At 37.4% G+C, this 23,343-nt stretch overlaps 1 protein-coding gene across 4 annotated transcripts in view; it reads left to right on the top strand.

The window, feature by feature from the left end:
• LOC149146182 (serine/threonine-protein kinase CTR1-like) overlaps positions 1-20,269 on the top strand; it is a 250,760-nt gene extending 230,491 nt beyond the window's left edge. Inside the window, exons 10-17 of one of the 4 annotated variants that reach the window (XM_089448644.1) lie at positions 17,594-17,694; positions 17,798-17,882; positions 18,111-18,209; positions 18,357-18,425; positions 18,517-18,648; positions 19,039-19,133; positions 19,291-19,478; positions 19,661-20,269. In XM_089448644.1, the coding sequence (XP_089304770.1) occupies positions 17,594-17,694; positions 17,798-17,882; positions 18,111-18,209; positions 18,357-18,425; positions 18,517-18,648; positions 19,039-19,133; positions 19,291-19,366 (657 nt within the window). In that variant the 3' untranslated portion in view covers positions 19,367-19,478; positions 19,661-20,269. Of the gene's footprint in view, positions 1-17,593; positions 17,695-17,797; positions 17,883-18,110; positions 18,253-18,356; positions 18,426-18,516; positions 18,649-19,038; positions 19,134-19,290; positions 19,479-19,660 lie in introns of those variants that run through there. The other 3 variants (XM_089448645.1, XM_089448648.1, XM_089448646.1) reach the window with 3 other exon arrangements.
• The last annotated feature ends 3,074 nt before the right edge of the window (positions 20,270-23,343 follow it).

Genomic DNA, 23,343 nt, shown 5'->3' on the forward strand with positions numbered 1-23,343 from the left:
ACTTTCTTTAGCTTCCTTAGACCCACTTCGACCTACTTCGCACTTATCTAGCTTCTCTTGAGATATCGAATTAGCTTGAGATGAGATGTTCCAAAAGAATTCGACTTGCTTCTATTTATAGGCTCCAAGTGAGGTCGAATTAGTGTCTTTAGGCCGACTTGATCTCTTCTAAGCCGACTTGGTGTGGAGGATACATAAATTATATTTGACTCAATACTAAACCTTTTTACATGATTCAAAAGCCCAAGAAGGGTTTCTTTGAATATACAATGACTCTATAAACTCAATATTAATCCTGGGAGTCCACAATGGGGACTTTGTCTAATATAATGATGACGCAAGCACGAAACCCATGCTTTAATAAGTCATTGTTACAATAATAAAAATTATATTCTTTATTCTTTTGACAAGTACATTTCATGATGACTCAAATACATTAATGAAGACCGAACCTAGTTACATTTTCCAACAGAGGGGGATACCATGGGATTGAATCCCATGCTCACTTCAAGCAAGATGAGCAATTTTATTATTAACTTCACAATGAAGAGGAATCCCTTTTAGACAATGAGAAAGGCTCTTCCAAAACCTTGAGGAGATTACAAATATGAGGAGCACTTCTACAACAAACAACTACTTCCAAAGTCACCAAATGTCAAAGATGAGAGATGATAGATAATAAGCTTCAATGATAAAATCCCTTGCACTAGACCTCAAGAAACCCCATGCCCTTGATGGATCAAACCTCAAAGCCCACGACCTACCAAGGAAAAGGGCTAGAAATTTTTATTAAATTTATGTGACAAATTATGTGTTTCTAAGCCTTTTAACTCATCAAATTAATGTGAAAACCCTCCAAATAGAATCGCTTTATATCCGAAGGTATGTGGCCCTCTCAAAACGTCACGGTTAGGATGAAAGAAGCCTCAAGGCTTAGTGGCTACCCCTCAAAACTTTGTCTTAAGTGACAGCTCCAAGAGGCTAATCCTAAGCCCAAAAAAAAGAGATAAAACCCTTTTAAAATGCAAATATATGCTTGCAAAAACATCAAGGGTTAGTATTCAAAATCAGAGACAAATTTTAAAATCCCTTGGAGGCATGTGACTAGGGTAAACAGGCTCCAAGGGGCTATGGCTAGGCTAGAAATGAGCCAAAAGGTTAGCAGCTAGCCAAAATAAGACTTATAATAAGAACTTGAGCCACAAAAATGTGTCTATCAATCAAAATCAAACACATGTTAGATCTTCAATGAGAAAATGGAGAAATAGTTAGAAATAGTTAGTAAAATTTATTTACTAAATTTTAAAATTAATATCCTTCCCAAAAATCAAATTCTAAAGTGATAGGAGGACTTCAAACTATTGCGGCTCCCTTAGAGAAATTTCTTTTGAAGATTGGAGCCACAAAATGGTGAATCGAATCCTCTTGGAGGCCTAGAAGAGAGGCCCAGATTCTTGCAACCCTGAAGAAGGAGGTCAAAAAGCTAGATAACCCTCCAAAAGATGAAACGTTGAGCTAGAAACCCTAACCGTCTATGCTAGGTGGAGGCTAGATCCTTCAATAAATTGATTTCCCTTTGATCTTGAGATAGATCCACTTGCAAACCAAATCAAATGAGAAACCCTAGATGTCTTCTTCATATCTGCAAGAAAATCAAGCTAAACCCCAATGGATATAGATAGAAAATATACGCAAGGGTTAAAGAAATATCTACAAAAATTATTTACAAAATTTACAATGATTGATGGTCGTTATTAGCAGATTTATTCATTTAACGCACAAGTAAATAGAGATAAATGAGTGAAATAATTTTTATAAATGGGCCATAGCCAAGATCTCTGCAAAACAAATAATTAGATAAGTCTTTGAAATTTAACAAAATGGGCTCTTAAGCTTTCTTGTCTTGGGAGTTGGCTGGTCCAATATCTCAACATAAAAGATCTCTACACACTTAAGATCAAGTTATTAAATTAATAGGGGTTAGATAACACAATAAATTTGAAAATCTAGAAATACCTGCTAGATCAATTGAATTAGAATGCTTTTTTACACCCAATAACTAATGGAAGATACTTGTGCAAATAGTGAATCCAACAACTGGCTAATGAAATAATAACTTATAAAATTTAATTCAATGGAGCATTTAGAACACGATTTAAAAAAATATTACCCACAAGAAGCAGAAGAGGAACACCACCATGTATAAACCCCAAAGACTTCTTTATTATTTCCAGAAAAATATTACAACAATAAAGCTTGACTTAGAGCTCGATACTGTTGGCACCTACTCATGGGGATTGGGTGAACATTTGTAAATAATGTAAATAATAAATAATGGAAAAGGAAGAGTGATCGGGAGGTGAAACCCAAGAGTCACTCCCTCATGTATATAACTATGAACAATTTAAATGAATAAACATAGTTCATTTGAGGAGTTACCTCCTGGCTTGACATGGTATCAGAGGCAACACCATTTTTAGCTTCCCTTTATGCCCTTGTAACTCCCTCCTGCCTATGTTCTGCTTATTTTGCAGAACTGACACCTCTGACATGCTCCTGAGGCCTGAACCCATCTTCCATACACTGTCATATGCATTTTCTATTCCATGCCTGAACATTGTTGGGTAAACGACTTGTCTCCCCATACCACTTCACCGTCGAGCGCCGAGACTTGTCAAGCCCCTGCGTGGTCGTGTGGAAACCGAGACCTCGTTCTGGTGGTGGCGTCGCTCAAACATGAGCTCTAGAGTGTTGGTGTGTTAACATTGTGGTATGATGCATGGTATCAAAGTGGCGCTGCGGAATGGTATCATAGCGAAATGACCTGGCTTTGTTTGATGGAGCATGACGTCATAATTAACGGTGGAATCGATGCATTGAATTCCATTGGAGTGGCATGAGAAAGGCGACGTCTGCTCATATGACCTTTTCATATAATGGAGTCGCTGGGTCTCAAACTCACTAGGCCGAGCACTCACATTATTAATCATGGCGGTGTTGACTGTATCCCAGAAGGCGTGATAGATACACCCTCCCCCATTAAAACCCCACTCATATAACCCTCTCCCATATAAAACCTCACCCATATAAACCTCCCTCATATAACCCTCCCCCATATAAACCTCTACATTATATATATATATATATATATATATATCAGAATTGTAATTTTTTTTTACAAAATTACAACCAGAAGTGCAATTTCTTATATTTTATTGGCAGCAAAAGTATTTTTTTATAGTACACAGATTTTACAATGCATCCATTGATATCTATTGTGGGAGTGGTTCTTACTGGGAAGGAGAACTATCTAGAATGGTCGCGGAAGATTAAACACACTCCCATTTTTAATGAGTTGTGGAAAGGAGTTTGTGTTGGAGAAGGAGACAATAAACCAACAAAGCCTACCTCAGATAAGGAATTCACCATTTGGGAAAACAAGAACAATGAGGCTTGTGCTTTGATTGCAACCTCTGTAAATGAAGAGGTGAGAAGCCATATTTCACCATTTTCGAATGCTTTTGAAGCCTTACAAAAATTGAAGGAACTCTATTACTCACACTCTGCGCTTGAAGTTGTCCAATTGATGATTGAATTGTTCAGTCTTGAATTACAAAATGATGATCCTCTTGCTCTTGCATCAAAAGTAAAATCTATTATGCATGATATCAAAATCACTAATTTTGAACTAGACATTCCTTTGATGGCTTTTGTCAAGGCATTTTATCCCACTTATTCAAATTATCTTGAGTCATTGCAAGCAAATGGAAACCTCAAAGAAATTACCTTTGACTCCCTTGTAAATAAATTTGCTGGGAGAGAGAAAGCTTTTGGGAAAAAGACAGCTCCTCAATCTTTTGAAGTTGTATGTCTTGCACATAGAGAGAAGAATCATGCTCAAGATTCTTCCAGAGGAAGAGGTGCTCAAAGAGGAAGAGGAAGAGGTGGTCAAAGCGGAAGAGGAAGAATAAATTTCAGAGGCAGGGGGTAGACTCTCTCAAGGAGAAAAGTCTGATTCGCATTGGATCACATGATGCATCCACATGCAAGTTTCCTTGGGATAGAATTGAGCTGGAAAGAAATCAACCCAAAGGTAAAACCAATGACAAAGAGAAAGGTAAAGCACATGAATCCACTCACTATGTTGTGGCACATTGTAATATTGGAGTAAATGAAGACTTGTTTAATGCTTCACTTGCTTCTTGGAAAAATGATTGGTTGCTTGATTCAGGAGCAACCTGCCACGACTTTTAGAAGAGATTTTTTTGAAGAATTTACTGACAATGTTGATGGAGCAGTATACTTTGCAGACAAATCAAAACTCAAGCCATCAGGGTTTGGCACAATCAGGCTCAAATTGCCTGGTCTTCCAGACTTTCTTTTGCATCATGTTTTATATCTCCCACAACTGAGGAAAAACTTGCTATCCTTGGTCCACATCCGCCAACAAGGACACTCCATTCATATATTTGATGGCAAGGTTGAGGTGAGAAAAGCATCAGATCACTCACTTGTCATGATAGGGATAGAAGAAGAAAGGCTTCTCAAGCTGCAAGGTACCTCTGCTCGTGCACAAAATTTCTCATACAATTCTCATTATGATGAAGGTACATTTCCATCAAGTCTATTATGGCATGCTAGATTTGGACACTTGAACTATGACAACCTTCGCTTGTTGAAGAAAAATGGTGTTACTGGTTTGCCTACAATTCCTAGGAAACTTAAGCAATGTGATGCTTGCATTCTAGGAAAGCATAGCAAACAGTCTTTTCATGATTCACATTCTAGAGCACATAGAAAACTTGAACTCATTCATTCAGATTTATGCAGTCCAATGCCTGTTCCTTTTGCAAATGGAAATAAATATATGATGACATTTATTGATGACTACACAGAATGTGTTGGGTTTATTTATTGAAGAACAAATCTAATGCCTTTCAAACATTCAAGAACTTTTATACATGGATTGAAAATGATGCACAATCTCATATTGGCTCTATTCGCACTAATAATGGAAAAGAATACACTTCAAAAGAATTTGAAAACTATCTTCGCCAACATGGGATCAAACATAAAACAATTGTGCCTTATAACCCCCAACAAAACGGAGTAGCTGAAAAAATGAATAAGACAATTTTAAATATGGTACGTTCCATGATGTTTTTCAAGATTGTAAAATTGATGTTTTGGGTTGATGCAGTTCTATGTGCCATATATGTAAAGAATAGATGTCCATCTAATGCTATTAGAAACAAGACTCCTTATGAAATGTGGTATGGCTACATTCCTTCGGTAAAGCATCTCAGGGTCTTTGGTTCCACCTGCTATGCTTTGATACCAAAAGTACATAGAAACAAACTTGGTGCAAGGAGTCGTAAATGTATCTTCTTGGGGTATTCAAACACTTCCAAAGCATACCATCTCTATGATGAAGTTAATAAAATTTTTGTTGTATCTAGAGATGTAATCTTTTTTGAATCTTCCAAAGCTGACAATGTTGTTGAGCGGCAACTTGATTGCTTGGATAGATTCGCAAATGCAAAATCATTTCAAGAATTTGATAATCAAAGTCCACATCTTGAAGGGGGGATTCCTATACTGGATCAATCTGTGGAATCTTCTTCTGAAGCACTCTCTACCCCACTTGAAACTCCAACCACTGATGATACTTTGAGTGATGTGATTGACAAAATTGGGAGAGTCAATCTTGATTTAGTCCCAACTCATTCAATTGAGCAGCCTGGACCATCTCAAAAAGGTCCCCCAAAGTGGAGGACAAAGACACTTGAAAGTGTTCATCCTGATGAAGTTGGAAAGACAAGAACAGGAAATTCAACCAGGCAAAATGGAGGTGATGTAGATGATTCTGATTCACCTGTTGATATGGATGTTTTTTATGATTGTGAACTGAATTTGTCTACAGATTTTGAACGAACTTCCTTCAAAGAAGTTGCTTCTCATGATGAATGCAAAGAAGCGATGCAAAAGGAGTATGATGCCTTGATAAAGAATGACACTTGGAAGCTAGTTGATCCTCCATTGGGAACCAAACCAATTGGCTGCAAGTGGGTCTACAAGAACAAGTATAAAACTGATAGCTCACTTTACAAGCACAAAGCTAGGCTTGCGGCAAAAGGTTTTGCACAGAAGGAAGGGGTCGACTATGAGGAGATTTTTTCCCCATAGCAAAATGGGCTACTATCCGTACAGTCTTTGCCCTAGCAGCTCAGAACGGTTGGAAAGTCCATCAAGTGGATGTAAAAACTATTTTCTTGAATGGAGATCTAAAAGAATGTTTTGATGTCCCAGCCTGAAGGACTTGTTGTGAAAGGACATGAACATAAAGTATGCAAACTTGTGAAATCCTTGTATGGCCTCAAGCAAACACCGCGAGCGTGGTATGAAAAGTTAACTGAGCATCTTCTGAAACTCAACTTCAAACATTATGATCTTGATGATGCAACTTTGTTTGTCAAGAAAGTTGGAAATGAAGAAATTTCAACCCTCACTTTGGTTATCAGTTTTCCTTATCACTCCATGCATTTAGTTTTAAATCCATGCATGATAAAAACTCTAAAATATTGAAATGACAATTTTTTTGAAAACACAAATTTAGAGATTTCACAATTGTTGAAATTGCAGAAATAAAACACAACAAAATTATGACAGCCACACACAGAAAATAACACAGTGATTTTTTGTCAATGTGACCCTGGAAAAACCCCCTACAACTCTTGGAGGAAACTAATTTGAGAACTCTTCTTTATTTATGAAAATGCTTTTGCAGAGAAACTGAAATACACAGTAAAAATTCCAGCAACCACAAATTACAACTTATCTCGATTTTTGTGCTTGAACTCCGCATCGAAAATCGTGCCAATCAGTGAACAGCCAAAACATAAATTTTCCAGTAAGAAAACAACATTAAATGTTGGACCGCCAGCCTCGAAAAACATGCCCATAACTTGTTGTATGGACTGTACGGACTGTATGGATTTCAGCAATACGATTGCCTCGAAATTTGTGCCCAAATCTGCCTTGAAATTCGTGCCCTTGCTGCTGTCCCTCTTCCTTGATTTTTTGTTGCCCCTCTTCCTCGATATTTGTGCCTCTGCTACTGTACAATTTTGCCTTGGGATGCGTGTCAATAAATATTGTTGCCCAAATTTGCTAAAATGTCTTTTTGCTGCTCTCCTTCACTTCCTTATTGCTGAGAAATTTTCTCCTTGCTCTCTCTTCTCTTTCTCTAAAATGCTCATGAAAGAATGAATTGATCTTTTCCTCTTCTCTTCTCCTTTTATTCTCTAAATGACCTTTTGGGTTACCTTAAAATCTAATGGCTGAGATTCATTTAGATCTAGGGATAAGATAAATGTGCATTTAATTTTCACTTTCTATTTTTTAACTCACCCACTTAAATAAAGACCCATATACCCTTTTATTTCCATAGTCACTTTTTCATTTTCCAATTCTTCATTGAGTTTAATAAAGTCACTTTTAAATTAGAACGTAACTTTACCACTTATAAAGTTACTTTTAAATTAGAATGTGACTTTACCACCTATAAAGTCACTTTTAAATTAAATTGACTTTACCACTTATAAAGTCATTTTAGGAGAAAAGTTAAAAATAAATTTGAACACTTTTCCCTAGGCCAAATATCAAAAGCCTTAGGGAACCACTTGTCCTCTAGTACCCAAATTTTAACAGTCCCTCTTACCGAGTAAAGTGTTTCTCACCACTCCCCTCTTGTCTCTGAAGTAGACATGCTTGCCCTGTGGTAAGGCTTTGGTGAAAATGTCCGCTACTTGCTCATTTGTGAAATGTATTCAAGCTTGACAGCTCCCTTTTGGACATAGTCTCTAATGAAGTGATACTTGATCTCAATATGCTTTGACTTGTCATGAAAAACGGGATTCTCCATGAGTTTTATGCAACTCTGATTATCACAATAAATTACTGAAGGTCTCAATGCCTGACCAAATAGACCAAACAACATCTTGCGAAGCCATATGGCCTCACAACTCGCCAAACTAGCAGCCATATCCTCTGCCTCAGCTGAGCTCAATGCAACTGACTGTTGCTTTCGGTTGATCCACGACACAATTGTTGAACCCAACCCAAAACAACCCCCGAAAGTACTCTTCCTATCTGAATTACAACCTGCCCAATCTGAATCTGCGTACCTTGCCAGTCTCACTCCATCACCTTGTCTATAATCCAGACCAAAATCCACAGTCCCCTGCAAGTAACGAAGAATGTGTTTTGCAGCCACCCAATGCACTCTCCCGGGCTCACACATGAAATGACTCATAGTGTTAACTGCAAAACATATATCTAGTCGAGTGTTGACCAAATACATAAAACAACCAATCAACTGTCTGTATAGAGTAGGATCCACCAACTCGGAATCAGAACCGTGAAGCTTCTTCCAATTAGTGATCATAGGTGTAGACATGGGTTTGCAATCCTCCATGTGAAATCTGCTAAGAATATCCACAATGTACTTCCCTTGTCCCAGGAAGAAATGCCCCTCCTCCTGCCACACCTCCATTTCCAGAAAATAATGCATCAAGCCGATATCCTTCATCTCAAACTCTGAAGCAAGATCTCTCTTGCAACCCTCAATGAGTCTCTCTGCACCAATGATGATCAAGTCATCAACATACAACACCAAAATGAGAGGTTCCTCACCTACCACAATGAAGTATAGGTTTGGATCGGCCTCACTCTTTGTGAAACCCAACTGCTGCAAGTATGTATCAATCCTCGAGTACCAAGCTCTAGGAGCTTGCTTTAGGCCATAGAGTGCCTTTTTGAATCTGCATACATGGGAATCCTTCCCATGCACCTCAAAGCCCTGTGACTGCTCAATATCAACCTCCTCCTGAATGAAGCCATTGAGAAATGCGGTCTTCACATCCATCTGGTGGATCTTCCAAACCATCTCTGCTATAATCGATATAATGGAGCGAATAGATGTATACCGAGCTACGGGAGCGAAGGTCTCCTCATAGTCAAGTCCCTCTACCTGTGAGAACCCTCTCACCACAAATCAAGCCATGAACTTCTTAACGCTGCCATCTGCAACATGCTTTATCTTGTAGAGCCATCTAGAATTAACAACTAGTTTACCTTCAGGCCTCGACACTACTTTCCAAACATCGTTCTTCATAATAGAAGAATACTCCTCCATCATGGCCTATCTCCAGACTTATTGGTTGGCTGCCTCCTCATAACTAGAAGGCTCAGAGTCAACAATGCCATGTAACTACAGAACCGCTCAGGTGGTTTACTCTCTCTAACTTGTCTCTTTGGCCCAACAACTGATGTGACCTCGTGCAAGGTATCTTGAAGCCACTTGGGCTTCTTCTTCCCTGAGCATACTTCTCCCACCGGAGTGAAAGAATCCTCATCATCATCAGAACAATGAACTCCTGAAGGCCTGCCAACTGACCTCATGTCTAAATCTGTGCATGTAGATGTTGAAGTACCGTATGAACTGTCCATTAGTGGACTACCCTGTGAACTGCTCTGTGGATTGCCCTGCATGCTGCTTGAAGAACCATCCACCTGACTCTAAGAGCCACTGCTCACTGATGGACCTAACACTGTAATCGATGTACCTCCTGATCCCTGACCATTGGATCCCTGTGACTAACTCAGCTGCTCTTGAGGGTCTGGTGACTTTGGATACTCTAACTCCCGTGACCTCCTGAAAGCTCTCTCCTCCTCGAACTTCACATCCCGCCTCACAACCACTTTCCTCTGCGCAGGAATATAAATCCAATGAGCTTTTGAGGTCTCGCTATAACCCACAAAGATTCCCTTGTCTACAATGGGCTCTAACTTGGTCTTGTTCTCCTTGGGGACATAGAAATATGTAAGGCACCCAAAGATACGAAAGTGCCCAACATCAGGCTTCTTCCCAGAAAAAGTCTTCTCCGGAGTCACATTCCCCAAGGCACAATGTGGAATCTTGTTCTGCAAGTACACAGCAGTGTTGCAGGCCTCTGCCCACAAAAATAAAGGTAACCCCTGATCATGAAGCATGGCTTTGGCAGCCCCTGCAATGGATCTGTTCTTCCTCTCTGCAACCCCATTTTGCTGGGGGTTGTAAGGAACTGTGAACTCCCTTCTAATGCCTGCCTCAGCACAAAAATCAACAAACTCACCAAGGGTATACTCCCCTCCATTGTCTGACTTGAGGACCTTGATCTTCCTACCTGTCTAGGTCTCCACAAGAGCTTTGAACTCTTGAAACCGCTTGAAGACCTCACTCTTAGTCTTCAAGAAATAAATCCAGGTCTTCCTGGAGTGGTCATCAATGAATAAAACATAGTACTCATAGCCACTCAAGGATACATGAGACATCCGACCACTCACATCAGTATGAATCAAGTCAAGGATCCTGGTCACTCTACTGTCACTACTGGGAAAAGGGGATCTGTCAAACTTCCCCATAGCACATCCTCTGCCTACATCAAGGTGATCAGAACTGAAATCTGGCACACCAGTGGTGATCTCCTGCAATGTACTCAAGGCCCCATGATACATGTGCCCCATCCTGCGATGCCAAATCTCACACAACTCTGAACTACTAGATCTATTGTCTGTCCTGTCTCAGGTGCTGCTACTCAATGCCATCAAGGGCAGGAATGAGAACTTGTACACCTTGGCATGGTGCACACCAATCTCTCTAGCTAAAGAAGTTGGAGTTCACCTAGGATATATAAGCACTTGCCCTCTCTTGAACAACACATCATACCCTCTGTCCTCAAGTGCGAAGATGGATATCAGGTTCTTCTTCGTTCCAGACACATATAGAACATCCGACACTTTCAAGGGAGGTTTGGGTCCCCTATCAAATGTCAATGTCCCCACACCGATTGCTCTAACAATGCTGTCATCACCAAGTACTACCTCCATATCAGTATCACCCTCTGAAAGCTTTGAGAAATACTCTCCCACTCCTGTCATGTGGCAGGAAGCGCCACTGTCAACATACCAAATGCTAGAAGATGCTCTGCTAGTAGCGAGGAATGCACACTCCCTCTGAACCTGTATGACAGGTGATCCTACACTAGTGGCCTCACAAGCTATGAACCCAAACCCCTAATCAAAGCTCTCTAAGAAGCTCTCTATCTCTGCAGAAGCTGCCATGGGTTTGTCTTTGCCTTTCTTGTTCTTCTTCTTTGGACACACAACAGCATAGTGTCCCAACTTTTGATAATTCCAACATCTGACTTTGGAATAGTCATTCTCTTTGTTTTGTTCTTTGCCTTTACCTTTGCCTTTGCCTCCACTATTAGAAGCTTGCTTCTTTGCTCTGCCCTTCTTGCCTCTTGCTAACAATGCCACATTGTCATCCTCCTCCACCTATTTGGCTGCCTCAAGATGGTTCTTTATGATCTCATTCTAAATGCAATCATCCCACAGCCTCTCCCAATCGGGAAGGTTTTCCCGTCCAACAATGCCATCCACAAAATTCTCCCAAGTCTTGAGAAGACCATTCAAAGCAATCCTCACCAACTCAGTGGGTGCAATGATCTCACCTACGACTGCCAACTCATCTCTCACTGAAGTGATCTTTGTGAGGTATGTTGTAGCACTGTCAATCTTAGCCATTTTAATGGCCTTCAGTTTCTTCTTTAGGACCATTTTTTTGTTTTCATTTGAGTTCTGGTAAAGACTGCTCAAGGCTGTCCACATCTCATGTGCATAAGTCTTTCCTCTCACTTGAGGAATTGCATGGTCTTGGATTCCTTCTAGCATCAATATTTTTGCCTCTCTCAATCAGCTGCCAACTGTACAGGCTCAGCAGGTACTACTACTGGGTTCTGTGTGGTATTTACCATAATGCCCCATACTTCTACTTCCTCAAAGATGCTCTATATTCTCTCCTTCCATGCATTGTAGTTGTTCTGCCCATCCAACCTGTCTTCAACTCTCAAACCCAAAGACATGTTTCACTTTCTTACCAAACTGAAATTTTCAAATCTGTAGTAAAGGTTTTTGTTTTCTGTGTAAAAATCAGCTTGCTGTAATTTTCACTTTGCTATTCCAAACTGCATTTTTCAACCAACTAAGCTCTGATACCATGAAGAAATTTCAACCCCCACTTTGGTTATCAGCTTTCCTTATCACTCCATGCATTTAGTTTTAAATCCAAGCATGATAAAAATTCTAAAATCTGGAAATGACAAAATTTTTCTGAAAACACAAATTTAGAGATTTCACAACTGCTGAAATTGTAGAAATAGAACACAACGAAATTATGATAGCGACACAGAAAATAACACTGATTTTTGGTCAATGTGACCCTGGAAAAACCCCCTACAACTCTTCGGGAAAACTAGTTTGAGAGCTCTTCTTTACTTTTGAAAATGCTTTTATAGAGAAACTGAAATACACAATAAAAATTCTAGCAACCACAAATTACAACTTATCTCGATTTTCGTGCTTGAAATCTGCCTTGAAAATCATGCCAATCAGCGAACAGCCAAAACAGAAATTTTCTAGCAATAAAACAACATTAAATGTTGTACGATCAACCTCGAAAAATGTGCCTAGAACTTGCTGTATGGACTATATGGATTTCAACAGTACGACTGCCTTGAAATTTGTGCCCAAATCTGCCTTGAAATTCGTGCCCTTGCTGTTGTCCCTCTCCTCTATATCTGTGCTTTTCTCCTACTGAATGGTTTTGCCTTGGGATGTTTGCCAATAAATGTTGCCCAGATTTGCCGAAATGTCTTCTTGTTGCTCTCCTTCACTTCCTCATTGCTAAGAAATTTTCTTCTTGCGCTTTCTTCTCTTTCTCTTAAATGCCCATGAAAGAATGAATTGATCTTTTTCTCTTCTCCTTTTATTCTCTAAATGACCTTTTGGGTTACCCTGAGATCTAATCGCTAAAATTCATTTAGATCTATGGATGAGAATAAATGTGCATTTAATTTTCACTTTCTATTTTTTAACTCACCCACTTAAATAAAGACCCACTTAGCCTTTTATTTCCATAGTCACTTTTTCACTTTCTAATTCTTCATTGAGTTTAATAAAGTCACCTTTAAATTAGAATGTAACTTTACCACTTATAAAGTCACTTTTAAATTAAATTGACTTTACCACTTATAAAGTCATTTTAGGAGAAAAGTAAAAAATAAATTTGGACACTTTTCCCTAGGCCAAAGATCCTTAGGAACCACTTGTTCTCTGGTACCCAAATTTTAACAGGAAAAACATTTGTATATCTTGTGGTATATGTAGATGATCTTTTGATGACAGGGAACAATGAGAGCTACATTGCATCCATAAAGAAGGAATTGAGGAAAGGTTTTGAAATGACTAATTTGGGCTATGTTCATTACTATTTTGGTATTGAAGTAACTCAACATCCGAAGTTTATATTCCTTTCTCAAAAGAAGTGCATTGGAGATCTATTGAACAGGTTTGGTATGGCTGAGTGCAATCCTCTAACTACTCCAATGGAACAAAACTTAAAGCTCACATCCATTGAAGGAAAATAATTTGAGGAGGCAACAAAGTATAGATAGCTTGTAGGAAGTCTCAACTACTTGACTAATACTAGACCAAACATTTCGTTTGTTGTTGGAATCCTCTCTAGATTTATGCAAAAGCCTTGTGAGGGACATTGGTTTGCTGCAAAAAAAGAAGTACTTGAAGGGAACTCAAGACTTTGGACTCAAGTATACACAGGGGGGCGACTTCAGCTTGATTGGATACTTTGATTCAGACTTCGATGGAGACAAAGAAACTGGGGTATCTACTTCTGGTTATGCTATGAGTCTTGGATCAGGAGATGTCTCCTGGAGATCACGCAATCAATCAGTGCCAGCAAATTCCACAACAGAGGTAGAATATGTGGCAGCAGCTGAAGCAACAAAAGAAATTGTGTGGCTCAAAAATTTTTTGGGAGATTTGCAGGGAAAACAAGTACATTCAACTCCACTCATGATTGACAACACCTCTGCAATAAAGTTGGCCAAGAACCCAAAGTTCCATGATCGAACGAAGCACATCAATACAAAATACCATTTGATTCGACATCATGTTGAGGCCAAGACAATCTATCTACACCCTTGTTCCACTAATGAGAAAATTGCAGACATCTTCACCAAAGCGCTTGGAAGAGAAAAGCTTGAAAGATTCAGAACAATGTTTGGACTCACCAACATTCCTTCAGATTAAGGGGGGGAATGTTGACACCTAATCATGTGCATTGGGTGAACATTTGTAAATAATGTAAATAGTAAATAATGGAAAAGGAAGAGCCATCAGAAGGTGAAACCCAATAGTCACTCTCTCATGTATATAACTATGAATAATCTAAATGAATAAACATAGTCCATTTGAGGAGTTACCTCGTGGCCTGACAGATACAAATGATCTTTTGATAATTTCATTATTATACAATGAGGAGCAAATAACTTGCTTATATAGAAAAAATGAGAGCATGAGGCCCCTCCAAGTGGAAAAACGGCTAGTTCCCTTGATCCATGGCTTGATCCTTGTCAAAATAATTTGATCCCTTGACTACTGCTGCACAAATCTCCGGAAGATTGAATTCCTCGATTGTTGAGCTAGATGGACCAATCTTTGACTTCTGGGTGGCTTTGGACCACTGGAGAATCTTCAAAAAATAGAATTCTTGAAATACCCTTATTCAAAATATCCACCTAGAACAAAAAGTTTGATTTCTCTCGAGGAAATAATTCTTTCGAGCCCATCAAATTTTTTGTGGGACTTTTTTGCCTTGGAAGTGTGACCTTTCTCATCTTTTGACTTGATTCCTTTTTGGGAAAAGGTCCTTATCAATTTCTAATAATTTTCCCATAATTTTTCCATTTGGAGACCATCAAATTTTTTGTGGGACTTTTTTGCCTTGGAAGTGTGACCTTTCTCATCTTTTGACTTGATTCCTTTTTGGGAAAAGGTCCTTATCAATTTCTAATAATTTTCCCATAATTTTTCCATTTGGAGAGAATTTATCCTCATTTTTTTTAATTAATTTTCTGGCAAATTATTTTTGCAATTTAAACATATTTTTCCACCTTCAAAGTGTCTCTAGATAGAAAGTTTAGGAGCTGAGGTGTAAAATCAAGTACTCATACCCCCTATAACTTCTATAGACAACACTTTTTACATCAAATATTACATAGATAGCCCATCAGAAGGGGAAATTTGACACATTGAAAATAAACTTTAGACATAACCAAATTCTGTGACACTTGACAAATGATCTAGTAAATAGCACTAGGACTCACCCAAGACTTTACCATCAAGCCCTACTCTAGCTTTGGGGTATGTGTGGGAGAAAAACTCTACTAATTATAAGCGTAAAAAAACACAAATAATTAGTTGAGGAAAAAAACTCCCTAGAGTGAAACTCTTTGCTAAGAATCAAAGGCTTGCCTAGATATTTTTACATCGCTTCATAGACATACTAGAATAATTTTTACAATGATGACCCATAGGGTTGCAAAACTTGGGATTAAAATAAATCTGGAAGTTGTATGATGATGATGACTTTGACAAATTTTCGACTGTTGACATGTACTCTGCATCTTGCAGTCGTTGACACGCATGGTCAACACAACCCTCCCTTTTTCTATGCCTAAAATCCAAGATTTTTGTGCTTGAAAAGTACTGTCCTAAGTTGCACTGAAATGGATACGGGGTTTGAAACGGATACGACAAATTTTCAAAAAATCTGGATACGATATAGCAATGAAACGACATATATATATATATATATATATATATATATATATATATATATATATATATATTACCATTCATATTTTAGAATCTAGAGTCTATCTCTAAAAATACATAATCATCATCATGAATTCAACATAAACAAATCATCATCATCAATTCAGCATAAACATTGTCATCATCATTAGTGTTTATTATAACATTCAACATATTATCATCATCATTAGTAATGTAATTAGAAATGCTACAACCTTTGTGCTTTTGGGTCCAACTCCTTCAAAGAATGTGTCATGCATGGCAGATGGTATCTACCTTCCTTGCATGACAATTAAAAGGTCCATGGGATCATTGGGATATTCTGTCAAGACCTATTTGAACATTTCAATCTTCTCAATGTCAACTTGGTCTCTTGACTATATGCAGGCAAAAGATTGGCTAGAGATGACTTAATATATTGGAGGGATCTACGAAATCAAGAGCAAAATCAATGACAATTAACAAGACCTTAACCAAACTGAAAATTATCGCTCAAATAAATCTCTTTATGAAGACATTAATCAAACCCTTCTGTTTGTATTTTTGAACATCTATCTTTTTCTGTTTGTATAAAATTTTGAACAAATTTTCATGTGTTTTAACATTGTAAGGGTGGATTCCGATCACGATTTAAAACTGGAAATAGGTCCAAAAAAAATTAAAAACCCTTGGAAACGTATCCAATTCTGAATCCGAAGTTTTCGATTTTTTGAAATGGCACAAAAACGTTTTTACGGCGTTTCGGACAAGGATCGTATCCGTTTCCATTTCGGAAATGGGGATCCACATTTCCGACAATTTCTTCAGGCATTTCTGGTAACTTAGGTACCGTCTAGTACAACAATTAATGGTGTACAAATTTTTCTTGGAAAATGTGCCTAAATGTTGTTGTATGATCTGCTGTTCTATGGCCTCCTGCTGTACGATTCTGCCTTGAGATGTGTGCTTTCCTCAAAGTTTGTGCCCTTCTTTGCTAACCTTCTCTTCCTCTCAGCTCCTCTCTCTTCATTCAATGAACTCGTGAATCTCTCACACTGAGGTCTTTCTCCCTTAAAAGCCTTTTTTATACTTTTCATCTCAATGACCTAACCCTATCTTCTCTAACCACCTTTGCAATGGCTCAGATTAAATTAGATCTAGGGATAGCATTTAATTTCACATAAAATACACTTCATATAATTTTAATTTTCTCTTTAAATGCACTTTTAAGTCATTAATTACAAAAGTCATTTTCTATGATATAAAGTACAAAAACTCACTTTTATAATATAAAATCAATTTTTATTAAAAAGTTCATTTCTTAGAGGGACAACTTTAATGCCCCCCGATGATAGACATCAAAACATGGAAGAAGACCTCCTAAGCTACCATATCTCAACATTCTTATTAGTCTTATTGGGGGTTTACATTTAATTCTCAAAAAAATAAGGTCTGAAAGAGAGGACAGTCAAGATTATAAATCATGTGATGGTTGGAGAAGTATAGTGCAAGAAGTTTGCAAGGAGTGATCACAAGGCTCCAATTACTATAAGGAATGGGTGTATAGTGCTGTGACTTCTAGTACTATCAACCTGGGGAATATGAGGGCTATGTGTAGTCCTACTGTGCATGAACAATTTAGGGCATTGATTTGATTCAGGTTTTATCTTCAACCTAAAATGTTGTCATTAGAGTTCACAACAATATACAAATCAGCCATTAATCTGAATTGGGGCGTGTTCACTCTTTTTTTTCGCCCCTTCAAATGCTTTATGCTCATTTTCAAAATGAAGATAAATGTTAGCTAGTAATGACTTATTTGTGGAAAATATTTTAGGTTGCTATCATGAAACGTTTGCGACATCCAAATATTGTTCTTTTCATGGGCGCTGTAACAAAGCATCCAAATTTGTCAATAGTGACTGAGTATTTACCAAGGTACTGTGACATTGCGATTCTCTTTATTGTGATTTCATTACATAAGACTGCATTATTTAACCTAGTATTATCCTGATTAAATGTCACCGTGTGTCTGGATCAGGGGTAGCTTGTACCGTATTATTCATAGAGCAGGTGCAAGGGAGTTGCTGGATGAAAGACGTCGCTTACGTATGGCACTTGATGTGGTTGGTATCTAAGCATTTTATTTCTTTTGTTCTGATATTGATTTTGAGATTGTTAAATAGTATTTGTTTGGCCTCATGCAGTGTTTTATCTCCATACAGTGTCCCGTCCACAGGCAGCTATTTGTCTCAATAAAGTGTTTTGTTTGGCGATAATAATAATTAACATTATGTGCCTCCAAAAAGTTCATTTAGCAGAATTATTGAACGATTTCATTATTTTGTGTCCAGGCCAAGGGAATAAATTACTTGCATCGGCTTAACCCTCCCATTGTTCATCGAGACCTCAAGTCTCCTAATCTGCTGGTTGACAAGACATGGACAGTGAAGGTCAACTTATAGATCCAATTTGGTATTTTTTTAGCTAGGAAAGGTAGCTCCTGGTTTAGCAGCAATCCAAGTAATCAAGATGCAAGTCCTTTTAGGATTCTTTTCTTTATACATGCAATGGCCATTAAATATTACAGGTGAATGCAGGTTTGTGATTTTGGCTTATCACGGTTAAAGGCAAACACATTCATTTCCTCCAAGTCTGCAGCTGGAACGGTAAGATACTGTAGTTATGCAGTGTTCTTGACAATATAATGTTAGATAGATCAAACTGTATTTTCAATATTTATTTTTATGTTACTTTCAGCCTGAATGGATGGCTCCTGAAGTACTCCGTGATGAGCCATCAAATGAGAAATCTGATGTCTATAGTTTTGGTGTAATTCTGTGGGAGCTTGTCACTCTGCAACAACCTTGGAGTGGGTTAAGTCCAGCACAGGTTCATTGGAACAACCTCGACCTATGTTCAATATTTTCAAACAAAGTGTTTTCAGTTCATTTTAAGTTCTGCTCGTCTTCTGTGGATTTAGGTTTCATCCTACTAAGATGCTCTATATAGTTTATTCAATTTTAATTGAATTCCTCTGACTTGGTGAAAAGTTGGTAATGATACTTTTGGTTTCAACTTCATTTTCACTTTGCTAGAACTATGCAAACTGGATTATAGGACTTTACCCTACTATGTTGGCAAGATTTTTGGTTGCGTTAAAATTTAATATATACGATTTCTGTTTATTTAATTCCTCATGTGATCAATATATGTGACATCTGATTATTTAGTTCGTTGTACAATTAGTGATATGCAATTTGACTTTATGGATTGGGTCAGGTTGTTGGAGCTGTTGGTTTTCAAAACAGGAGGCTTCCAATTCCGGAGGATATGAATCCTGCAATAGCTTCTATAATAGAGTCTTGTTGGGCTAAGTATGTTTGTCATTTACTATTCTACTTGTGTTATATTGTTTTAATTATTTGAACATTGGGGCATTTGCAAGCTGGTTCTCTTGTTTGAACAAAATGTAATATATCATATTGCTGGGGTTGAATAGAACAAGTTTACGACATTGTGAATTTATTACAGTGACCCAAGACAGCGGCTGTCATTTTCATGCATTATGGATTCTCTGAAGCCATTGGTAAAATCTCCATCCATGTAACCCATACATGGCATGGATTCGTCACTCTCGTAAGGGATACACGTATCAAGAACATGCTTTTTCCCTTGATATACTATCTGCTGTTTGTTTTCCTTTGACAGAAAAGATTAAGGTAAAGTGCTCAACTCACTATACTTTCAAGTCAATTGTTTTATTTTAAGTATACAGTTTTACTGATTATAGCTTTGATTCCTTTGTGTAACTTAATGTCATTGTTTTGTCAAGGATACTCATTTCTATACCGCATGCTAGATTCCATTGTTTTCTTTGCTGACATATATCTTCTGTTTGCAGATGCTGGATTTGTTGACATTGATAGCTTATTTTGAGGTGGATAGCTTCTTGAAGTGCAGTAGATTGTCTTGGATGTCAGTATAGCAGCAACTGTAAATTAAAAAAATCTATTTATTCTTTCGAGTCATCCTCCCAATTTTTACCAACTGTATATTTATTATTTGGGATTGTATACTGCTGAAAAAAGGGATTCAAGAGTTTTGACTCGTTAGTTCAGAAACAATATGGACCATTACTTTTCTTTTAATCATGATGAGTTTGCCTTCCAAATACAGGAGCTTCTATAAACCTTTTTGGACTGTGTTTGGCTTAATTTCTTAAAGGTATGTGATAACTGTAAATTTTGGTTTCTTAATCTGTGACTTAAACAACATCTCTTTCTAGGTTGTGCAGTAACTAAATGTGGGGAGATAATGTTAAATGAAGTAAGAATAGAAGATTAAGCTTCCTCGAAACGTGCTGCAACCTAGAAAGAGATGTTAACAGTGTGTGTTGAAATGTGATGCGTTCTAGGCCCTTTGGGGGTTGAGTTGATAAGGCCAGTTTCAGCGCACTGATATATGAAATGATATGAATTGTTTGGGAGAAACTCTCTTCCAATTTTTCTTATGATGTTATGAATGCTAGAATGAACCTAACCCTCTGACAAGAGGTATTGAAGTATGGAATTCTGTGAAGCATAATCCTCTATAAAAGCGGAGGACTAGACTAGTATCGAGAATTTGATTTTAGCAAAGAGATGTTAATATATTTTCCTTGTCAAAGGAAAAAGGACCAACATTGGAGGGGTCATGAAAAAGATCCTATAACTCCCTCATCATTTTTAAAGAGGGGACACTTCTCTTTAGGTTCATGTTTTTTTAATATCTTTTGATGAATGTAATGGATGAACCCTAAGCGACAAACCCCAGCACAATCTTTCAACTCGTATAAAGATCTAAAATAGAAGATTAATATCTTTAAGCACAGAATTTCCTGAGAAAGGACTATGCAATGTCAATAATTAAAAGCAAAGAAAGAAAATAATGATAATTGCAAGGTTTAATCATCAGTGTTTGCCCACAACACATTTTTTCTTTCTTTCAAAATAATGTAAGGTTGGAATCAACTATGACTTTAAAAGATGAAAGAAAAGAAAATGTGGACAGACCATCAAAGAATTTAAAGGAATATTGCGTTTGAGATCAAATGAACCAAAAAATAGCCCACTGCTTAAGATTCTATTTGGTTGAACCAAGTATAGAATTCATCAAAGCTAAATAGCAACTTGAATAGTTCGTTGTGGAGAAAAAATAAATAAGTACCCCAGATTTGACAAGCTTTAAAATTGTCTGAAACGAGAGGGTGAAACAGCCTCGACAAGATCTTAGCAATGGACACAGAAACTAAAATGAAATGCATGCACTCTCTATGAACAGGGATGGGGCTCCCACGAACCTGAAATGAGATAGGAAATGCTTGGAAGAAAAGAGTAATTGATAAGTCCTAGGCATTCTTGTTGTCAAAAAGACTAGAAAAACCTAATTGAAAAAAAAACAAGCAAACAGTGAAAAGAATAGTGGAGGGTGGAGATGCAGAAGGCTAACTCAATTTTTTTTTAAAGCAATTCTAGGCATTGAACCCCTCCTCGGGCTTCAATCTTGGTTTAAATAACTTATTCATGCTTAAGATTCCATTTGGTTGAACCAAGTATAGAATTCATCAAAGCTAAATAGCAACTTAAATATTCCTTGTGCAAAAATAAAATAAGTACCCCAGATTTTACAAGCTTTAAAATTGTCTGAAACGAGAGGGTGAAACAGCCTCAACAAGATCTTAGCGATGGATACATAGACTAAAATGAAATGCATTCACTCTCTATGAAGAGGGATGGGGCTCCCGCGAACTTGAGATGGGAAATGCTTGGAAAAAAAAAAAAGAGTAATTGATTAGTCCTAGGCATTCTTCTTGTCTGGCTTCAATCTTGGTTTAGGTAACTTATTCAAGCTTCAGAGATCCCGTGATGGTGGTAGCAAAAACATTAAGGACTTCGTATGTTGCTGCTATGATTCACAAGACATTTTTTTTATTTCCTTTATTTATCATCTCATGTAGATTTATTGTATTTTAAAAGACTTTATCTTGGGCCTCTCACTATATGCCTTGTATAATCTAAGGTTTTTAAATTAGGGAGGGTTTGCTTTACAACTTTAGCAATCAAACAATATATTTGAGATGCATAATAATAACAATAAGCCAAAGTTTTAGTATTCTCTACTAATCATGCCATGTTATGAGATTAGGTTAGATGTTTTTTGCATGGAAGATGAAAAGATGATTTGCCAATCAATATGAGTTGTATTTCTCCTTGATATGTGCTCCAAAAATCAAGCTTACACTATTTCACATTATTTAGAATTCTTGTTGCTATACATAACACACTATCTGGGTAGTTGTATTTCTCCTTGATATGTGCTCCAAAAATCAAGTTTACACTTTCACATTATTTAGAAGTCTTGTTGCTATACATAACACATTATCTGCATTTTTTTATTAGGCCAAATGCTTCACAAAAAGTGTAGTTTTACACTATTGGAATATTTAGCAATACTGAGAGGGGGTGAATTAGCATTAACAATAAAAACTTGTAAATGTATTTGTAGATATAAAAACAAAGCACATAAATATACATAGCATAGATATTTTTACGTGGAAGCCCAAATTGGGAGAAAACCACACAATGCTTTTCTTTATATATATAAAGAATACATTAAAATTTATTAGCACCAATGGAAAGGAAGCAACAACTCTTTGGTTTATCAACACTTGCTGAAAGGTAGTGCCAACTCCATGTTTTATTAGCACCAACTGAAAGGAGGCAACAATTCCTTGATTTATCAACACAAAAGCTTGTACTAGTCAATATTAGTTGAAGAATGTTTTCCCTTTAGCTACTGCCCCTTTGTCCTTCACACAAGCACTTGGTTTCCCAAACATGACCTCCTCAAAAATAGATATTCCATCAAATTTTTTTTTTTGAACTCAACCTCCTTATTAGCAGAACTCGGATTCAACAAGCCCCAAATCAAGACAGAAACTTGGACTTTAATGCACCTAAACTCAGCGGTCAAACAATTAGAATTGCGTTGTTTGAAATCTTGCAACATGTCCAATTTCTTACATTACATCTAGTCTTGACACTGCCACATAGAGTAGCCTACTAATCATTAATCTACAAAGTCTTTGATCCACTTCCTTGGATTCATCTTCTTTACTCAACTTGATCTGGTGACCATAGAAGTGCTCATAGGTTTGCAATCTTCCATTTTGGACTTCTTCAACATTTCTTTGATCTACTTGGTTTGAGTGATGAAAATGCTTCCATCTAACTGAGATATTGAGTCCCAAAAAGAAAGTCAACTCCCAAACAAAAACATTTCAAATTCATTCTGCATATATTTTGCAAAGTTCTGACTTAGTCTATCATCACTTCAAAAAATGATGTCATCAACGTATACTTAATGATGATCATATTGTCTTGATCTTCCTTTATGCAGATATTATTGTCTGCATTTCCCTTTCTGAATCCTTATTGCTACAAATATTTGTCTCATCTTGAGTACCAAGCTCTACGAGCTTGCTTAAGTCCATATAAGGCTTTCTTCGATCTATGATCTAGGTGGCTCCGGAGAGATACACAGGGC

Source organism: Pinus tabuliformis, chromosome X, assembly GCF_031772625.1.
Source record: "Pinus tabuliformis cultivar Carrire ecotype Pingquan chromosome X, CPIR1, whole genome shotgun sequence".
NCBI lineage: Eukaryota > Viridiplantae > Streptophyta > Pinopsida > Pinales > Pinaceae > Pinus > Pinus tabuliformis.